This window comes from Vitis vinifera, chromosome 2 (assembly GCF_030704535.1).
Source record: "Vitis vinifera cultivar Pinot Noir 40024 chromosome 2, ASM3070453v1".
NCBI lineage: Eukaryota > Viridiplantae > Streptophyta > Magnoliopsida > Vitales > Vitaceae > Vitis > Vitis vinifera.
The window spans coordinates 8,166,001-8,173,774 of NC_081806.1; the positions used below are offsets into that span (position 1 = coordinate 8,166,001).

A 7,774-nucleotide genomic window follows, 5' to 3' on the forward strand; every position below is an offset into this window, starting at 1 on the left:
ATGGCTAGGCTTAAATTCCAAACTTTTCTGCAACGAAATGGGGACAAGACATGATGGGGACCAGGGGCCTAAATGGTTTCCATGTCATGGCTGATGCGGTACAATGGTTTCCTCCTTCTCAGTCTACCACGGTGTTCTTACCTACGCGTCTTCTCAGGGTGGTTACCACATTTTCCAGCCAGTGTTAGGAAATTCCTCAGCAGACATACGAAACAACAGATGTTCAAGATTTGGAAGACTTCAAATTGATTACCTATTCTTGTTCTTAGCTGAGCCATGTTTGGAACTAGGAAAGGAGCCCTCAAGGAGAAAAGACTAGTAATGACCACCACCCACCAGTTTGTCTTTTATCTTCAGTGCATTCCTCTCCAATCCATGGAATGGCCCTTCATGAATAGACATCTGCATATTGTAGCAGATTATGATGATCTCCTAAGCTTTAAACAGTGCCAAGTCCAAACACATCTTTATCATCGGTTGATTAACAGAACTAAACTAATATTTTGAGTCGGTGCATGTAGCTTGAGAAACGTGCTTATTTAATCAAGATACCAAAGCCTTGACATGATTATTAGCACAAGTGGGAACATCAGACACCTAACATGGGATTTCTTTGGTGCAAAAGGACCTAACTTAAGACTCTCCAAGTTGCTTCCATTTCAAGCAGAACCATTGTATCTTTACTCGTACAAAGTAATCAATCTTTTGGTTTCAATCCACTTGCAATTCTGTCTCTGTCTCTCCCTAGGCTTTAGGTTGAAAGGCATGATCAGCAATTCCAGCAGAATATTTACACCTGGGCATCAACCATTACAGCAGAATGTTTACACTAAGAAAATTGAGGTTAACGTGTAGAAAAACATTAGCAGAGTCTTCGGATAGAGAAGATATTTAGCGGTAAAGTTAATTTATGTCAACAAAGTTTGTATTTCACAGCATAATACTCAATAACTAAAATAATTCTCATACTAAAGTTCAACATAGAAATGAAAAGTAAGAAAAGTACAATATAAAACCAAAGAGTAAGGTCAGAAAGCAGTTTTTCCATAGTATGGAAAACAATCAAAAACAAGTAATTCCAGTCTAAGAAGGTTGCTGAGAAGCATATCTAATAGAATCCCACATATTCAAAATAATATTTAACATAGTGTCAAAGTCGCAAGTTTTACCAAGGCAAAGAAGATGTGCTGTTTGCTTCACTATAAATACGATAACCTTTGTGCTCTTCATGCATTACCACCTTACATTCGTTGCACACTGTTACTCATTTTGTCTCAATGGCTCTTCCTCCTCATTCTCTTCTGCTTGTTTTTGCATCTTTTTTTCTCATGCAATCGCTGGCCTATGCTGCTACATGCAGCGATTGTTTCACTCATTCTAGAGCAGCTTACTACCCAAATTCAGATGAACTAGGAACAGAAAGTGAGTAATAAAAATGACTGAGCATGGTTTCATTTTGTGTTAACTATGATCTTATGTGCTCAGTTTAATATCTTGTAACATCATTGCAGCTGGGCAATGTGGATACGGTTCATTTGGAGCTACAATCAATGATGGAGATGTATCAGCTGCATCTGATCTCTATAGAGATGGTGTGGGCTGCGGTGCTTGTTACCAGGTGACTGCAATCAACAAATCAGAAACACCAAACTATGAAGATATCATGAATTTGATTTATAGATTTTTTTTTCCCAGAGAAGATCTTTTGCATCTCTTTTGGAAAATGTCTAGATTAGTGAAAAATGTTTCCTTTGACTTCACCAGGTGAGATGTACCAACAGTAACTATTGCTCAGACAAAGGAGTGACTGTAGTGATCACTGATCATGGCTCGGGTGATCGTACTGACTTTATTATGAGCAAGCGAGCCTTTGGTCGAATGGCTCAGACTACTGATGCAGCTGCATCTCTATTGGCTCTTGGTGTGGTCGATATCGAATACAGAAGGTAAGATATAACATATGTAGATAGGGTGTGTACATCAACAACTTCAGAAGGAATAATTTCTATTAGACTTTATAGTAATTTTTCATTATAAATGTCTTTTTTAAACCCTTTCCTGAGGACCACCTGTCCAGGTAGTTCATATCAAAGGTAGGTTTAAACATCAATGCACCATTGGTGATTAGACTCGAAAGATGAGAAGTTTTTGGAGTGGGAAGGAGCCATTCCCCATTCTTAATTTCTCCTCTCACTTCTTTTAGAAAGAAAAAGTGGCTTCACTTGACACCATTAGCTTTTCTTTCTTTGGTTCCTTTTTTTTTTTTTTTCCCTGCTGCTTCTACACTATTTTCACACGAAATCTAACAAAAAAACTCCAAATAATGATATACTATTACTCATGACAACTCTCTCTTCCAAACAGGGTATCATGCAGCTACCCCAGCAAAAATATAACAATCAAGATTGATGAGAACAGCAATTTTCCTTATTACATGGCTTTTGTCATATGGTACCAACAAGGCATGAAGGACATAACTGCTGTCCAACTATGTGAGGTATCTTGCACTCCCTTTCCATGTTTGAATTTAGTTTTCATTCATCTTTTGAAATGAAATTTAACTCATTTGATCTTTGGAAACACTGGCTTTTCCATCCAATACTAATGTAAACTTGGTAAAGATGGGATTTGGATGCAGCATTGAATTGGGGTTGATGTGGTTAACCTTGAAAAACACAGAAGTTAGTATTTCATTGTAACTGATAAAAGAAGTACCAAATTTAGATTATGGAATGAGAACAACTACATCCAATCATGTCCTTGACTCTTTGGTTAACCTAATTGTTATTCAATACAATAACATGCTGTCTAATATGTGCAGACCCAGAATTTCGTGTGCAAGCTACTGGATAGGAGCTATGGTTCAGTATGGACGACTAATTCACCCCCAAGTGGGACCCTTTCTCTAAGGATGCTATTTAGTGGCGATGATGGAGATGAGACATGGGTTGTTCCTATTAACAACATACCTGAAAACTGGAAAGCTGCAGACATATATGACACAGGAGTTCAAGTGAACTAATGGCCAAATATACTAGATTTAATTGTTCATTTATGCAGAGATACCATTTAAATAAGCCTCCATGATTCTTCCTACATGTTTGTATTTTTAATATGTTTTTTTTTTTTTTTTTGGCTTTATTTTCCTCCTTAGAGATGAGGATAGACTTTGGTGGTAGGTATTCTTGATTGTAATCATTGTGATATTGACTATTAAAATTCAAAGATTCCTAATAATATTTGAATTTCTTTAATTAAAGCAGTCATTCTAGACAGTAAAGTTTACGATATCTCTATTTACATGAAAACACTACCAACCACAGTAGAGAAACAGCCCCCTTATGCCTTTACACCAGACTTTACAAAAAATTTAGGAGACTTTTATGGTTACTCTTGATCGAGCATTCACAGCAGACAAATTTGACATGCAGTAAATAATCAGAATTCAAGAAACACTGTATAGAGACCGTGTTATAGGCATGCCTGGAAGTTGAGAGATTCAGTGTCCCTGTTTTCCTTTTGTGGGTTCCTAAAGCTGGTGTGTGGAGGCTCCCCAACCCCACTAGCTTCTCATCATTGTGTACCTTGTCATAGAATTTTAGTAGCTGTTTGGCACTTGGATGTGATACAAGATCATACAAGATGGCATCTTCTTTTTCACTAGATTGCCTGATAGTCTGTCCCTAACCATCATGATTCCTTAGCCTGTGGTAAATTGGTAATTGATAAGGAAAGGGATTGGAACAGTTCACAGGGACCAACATGCTTTGTCTCCTCTAACATGGGTTCATAATCTCAGATCATGGATTTGCTTGAGTTTAGGGGTTGTAGACTTAAGAGATGAAATAAGTAAGAATTCTTTCTTGGACTTCTTAGCCACTGAGGATTGGAAGAAGCTTGCAAACAAGCCATAGTCATCTTTAATATGTTTCTTTTTTTTTAATTAGATTATTCTTTATGCAGAAAAGCAAAGGAGGTTTGAGCTTTCCCCACCAGAGAAAGAATGGGATGGAGACTAGTCAATAGGTTCCCCTTTCCTTTCTTCTAATTCAGAAACAACCACTAAAAAATAAACAGAAGTTACAAGATCCCAATAAACAACAACCACTCCCACTCTTATCTAAAATTACTTCCATGAAAACGACAAAAGAGTGCATATTATAAATAAAGAAAATTTAAATTCCCAACAATACAAATATCATGTGTAAGACATGTGCCAAAGCAAGTATCAGCACATTTAATTTATTCATATGTTTGCCGTAAATTTTCATTTTTTTAACTACTATTAAAAACTAAATAAAATAATCAACAGAGATCACTACTTTGACCTGGATTGATCCCCCAGTTGAACCGGTTTGTGCAGACCTGCTTTCTTGGCTGGATTAGAGAGCAATGACAAGTGCTTGGAACCTAAAGATATTGCAACCATGTTGGACCTGGAACAAATATTAATAACAGTTACAGAAAAAGTGCATTGATCATCATATTGCAAGGATTTTGAAAGTATGAAGTTATTTGTAGTAAGATGAGAATTTTTCAGAGCATTAAAATGTTCAGGTAATGTCAATTAGCCGATACTTCAAGTTCTAGACCTTCAAACATTGTAAGCTACAACTGAAAATGAACTGAAAACAACTGAGAAAAAACAGTAGGAAGAAGGGGAAAAGGAAAAAGGCTTCACAAAAAGCAATTCAATCTAAAAGCAGCTTTCACTAGCCCCCACATTGCTTCAGAGACTTTGTTCTATCCTTAAATTGTAAAATCCAATTTACAGGATCCACATGCCCATGCGCTACCTTGACCTGTAATAGATTCAGATAATATGGAAGATTTGAGATAATATTCAATAAACCAAACCAACACCACTGCCATCAACTTTCCATAATTTTCTAGCGTGGGTTTAGCATGGATTAAGGATTAAAAATACACAAAGATGTCGATCTAAACAACCATCCCCACAAGAAATACAACATCATAGCCTTATCCTACCAATCATTCATTTTTTATATAACATCAGTACATTGCACCCTCACCCTGACATGCAGCTTAAACTCCCAGAGTTTTTTACACACTTAGGAGCACCCTTGGAGATACTATCAGGCCAAGTGTCATGCTTAACCCAGTAAGTTGCAGTTGGATGTACCTCCTACCATTATATCAAGTGCAACCCTGGACATATAACTTGCACCAACTGTCATTCTTATCCCAACCAGTTGCAACCAGGTGTTCTAAAGCTTTCATTCCAAGTTATATTGTCTGCTAAACCATGCTTGTATGGTCTTTATCACCACTTGAACCATGGTTTTTCCCAGTCCATTTAGAATTTTCAACCTGCTACCAAGATCTCTTTTCAATAGTTTTTTTATCAGGGTACATGTCCATTTGAATTACTCATCACGAACAACTTACTGTTAAGTTCTCTACTTCATCATAATCTCCACAAGACAATTTCATCTGAGTAGCCATGTCACTCAAAATGGAATACATCATGCTCTTTCTGTGGACTGAAGCCTTTTCAACAAAGGATTGAGTCCCAAACTCTTCAATGTGAACCCAGCTAAACCCTGTTGTTTTTGTTAAACCCCTTTCCTTCATCATCTTTCTGACAATTTCTACATCGTCCCATTTTCCTTCTGCAGCATATATATTTGATAACAGCAAGTAGGGCCCAATATCCCTTGGTTCCAACTCAATTAGCCTTTTGGCCACGATCTCTGCAAGCTCTGAATTTGAGTGAGTCCTACAAGCAGAAAGTAGTGCTCCCCATAAGGCAGTTCCCCCCTCCATCGGCATCTTCCTTATAAGCTCTTCCAAATCTTTCATCAAACCTGCCCGCCCAAGAAGATCAACCATGCAACCATAGTGCTCAACCTTCGGTTCGATCTTATAAGCCCGCCTCATTAGATCAAAGTACCACCAACCCTCCAAAATCATTCCAGAGTGTGCACATGCACTTAAAACACATATAAAAGTAGCATCATTTGGCATTGGACCTCTCTTTTCCATATCCAAGAACATTTCTAGGGCTTTATCTGCCTGGCCATGCATGCCATATCCCATAATCATCGAATTCCAAGATACAACACTTCTGTTGGACATCTTGTCAAACACATCTCTAGCCAAATCCATGGCTCCACACTTTGCATACATTGTCAAGAGCGCAGTTGAAAGTAACACATCAGGTTCAATCACCCTATTATTTTTAATGTAAGAATGAATCCATTTGCCCCTATCAAGCCTCCCTAAGTGTGCACAAGCAGTCAAGACACTCACAAGGGTAGCCTCGTTTGGCATAGTCTCCCCCATCATCTTATCAAACATGCGCAAACACTCATCATAGTCTTTGATCCGCACATAAAGAGCCAACATGATATTCCAAGAAACTACATTTCGATATGGCATCCAATTAAAAAGCTCACAAGCAATTTCCATATTCTGAACCTGAGCATATCCGTCAATCATACAGTTCCAGGAAACAATATCTCTAAATGGCATCTTGTTGAACAAGTCTTCCGCAGCCGTCATGTCTCCATTTCCAACATACCCTGCAATCATCGAATTCCAACTAAATAGGTCTCTCTCAGGCATTTCCTCAAAAAGTTCACGAGCAGCACCGATCTCCCCATTCTTTACATACCCATCAATCATGGAATTCCAAGTCACCAAATCCGATATAGAACACACCTCAAACATTGCTCTTGCATCCCCAATTCTCCCACAAACTGAATACATATGGATCAAGGAGTTTCGAACAAACAAATCCAATTCAAACCCAAACTTCAATATGCGGGCATGGATCTTTTCCCCGTCTCCAATCGACCCAATCTCCCAGCAAACCTTCACCAAAAGTGGGAAGGTGTAATGATTGGGAGCAACACATTTACGAACCATTTGCTCATAGTAAAACCCAAGAGCAGTATATGGATCATTCACATTCACATAGGTTCTCATAATGGTGTTACATATAAACGCATCCGGCTCTTCCAGACCTTCAAACAGCGAAACCGCATGTTGGACAGAATCCGGAAAAGAACAAAGCGTCTTGACAGCTCGGCCCGCTGCTAGAGGTTGTTGAAGGAGGCCGGAGACAATGAGTTGGGTGTGGATTTGGTTGAACTCTTTCGTTGAACCGCAGCATGATTCTAAGGTGCGCAAAATGGGGTGGCTTAGCTTTAGGATAGGGAGTGGTTGGTCGTCTTCTTCTGGAAGCCCATGGCCATGGTCGGACCAGAGTCTTGGAGGGGCTTTAAAGAGGTTTTTGCGGGATTTGAGGAATTTTTCAAGAGAGAGTGAAGATAAGCGGACAGTTGGGTGGGAGGGTTTGAACCTAACGCCCATTTGGAATTTGGCGGGAGGGAGGATGCAGCTTTGAAACAGAGGCGTGATCACTGGTTCACTTACTCACCACAACGGTGTGACATATTTATATATGAATGGCCATTTTACCCGGGTCCCACCACAGTATCCATCACAAGACGCCACATGCACAATGAAGTCTCATTGCTTTGTATACAATCTCTTCTCATTGCATGGTGTCTAAATCCTATCTTTTGTACTTCATCACATTATTTTTCATACCTTGGTTTTGTACATTGATCCTGATGTTTATATCCTCATCCAAAGAGTTAGATTTCACAATGGATTTTTGATGATCGGGATGACAAGTTCGACAGATACTCCCTCCAATACCCTAACATTTTCCAAAGCATTATAAATTTGCAGGGATGTTATCATGTTCGCATTCACACAAACAGGCAGGTAGACATATATAAGT

The 7,774-nt window shown here is 38.7% G+C and overlaps 2 protein-coding genes across 2 annotated transcripts; one reads left to right on the forward strand and one right to left on the reverse strand.

The window, feature by feature from the left end:
• Positions 1–1,100: 1,100 nt before the first annotated feature.
• Positions 1,101–3,259, forward strand: LOC100262694 (expansin-like B1). The gene is made up of 5 exons (XM_002278881.4): positions 1,101–1,422; positions 1,512–1,618; positions 1,765–1,946; positions 2,365–2,497; positions 2,822–3,259. The coding sequence occupies exons 1-5, from the start codon at positions 1,278–1,280 to the stop codon at positions 3,020–3,022; spliced, it is 768 nt and encodes a 255-aa protein (XP_002278917.1). The 5' UTR covers positions 1,101–1,277; the 3' UTR covers positions 3,023–3,259.
• A 1,538-nt stretch (positions 3,260–4,797) lies between these two features.
• LOC100267844 (putative pentatricopeptide repeat-containing protein At5g37570) lies at positions 4,798–7,698 on the reverse strand. Its single transcript, XM_010665565.3, has one exon. The coding sequence runs from the start codon at positions 7,336–7,338 to the stop codon at positions 5,395–5,397; it is 1,944 nt and encodes a 647-aa protein (XP_010663867.1). The 5' UTR covers positions 7,339–7,698; the 3' UTR covers positions 4,798–5,394.
• Positions 7,699–7,774: the final 76 nt, after the last annotated feature.

What these genes read in the sequence shown, in the direction of transcription:
- LOC100267844 (XM_010665565.3), bottom strand. Translation starts at nt 7,338, where the DNA reads ATGGGCGTTAGGTTCAAACCCTCCCACCCAACTGTCCGCTTATCTTCA.
- LOC100262694 (XM_002278881.4), top strand. Translation starts at nt 1,278, where the DNA reads ATGGCTCTTCCTCCTCATTCTCTTCTGCTTGTTTTTGCATCTTTTTTT. An exon ending in AGATGAACTAGGAACAGAAA is followed by an intron (nt 1,423 to 1,511) that starts GTGAGTAATAAA and finishes ACATCATTGCAG; the next exon opens with CTGGGCAATGTGGATACGGT. An exon ending in GCTGCGGTGCTTGTTACCAG is followed by an intron (nt 1,619 to 1,764) that starts GTGACTGCAATC and finishes TGACTTCACCAG; the next exon opens with GTGAGATGTACCAACAGTAA.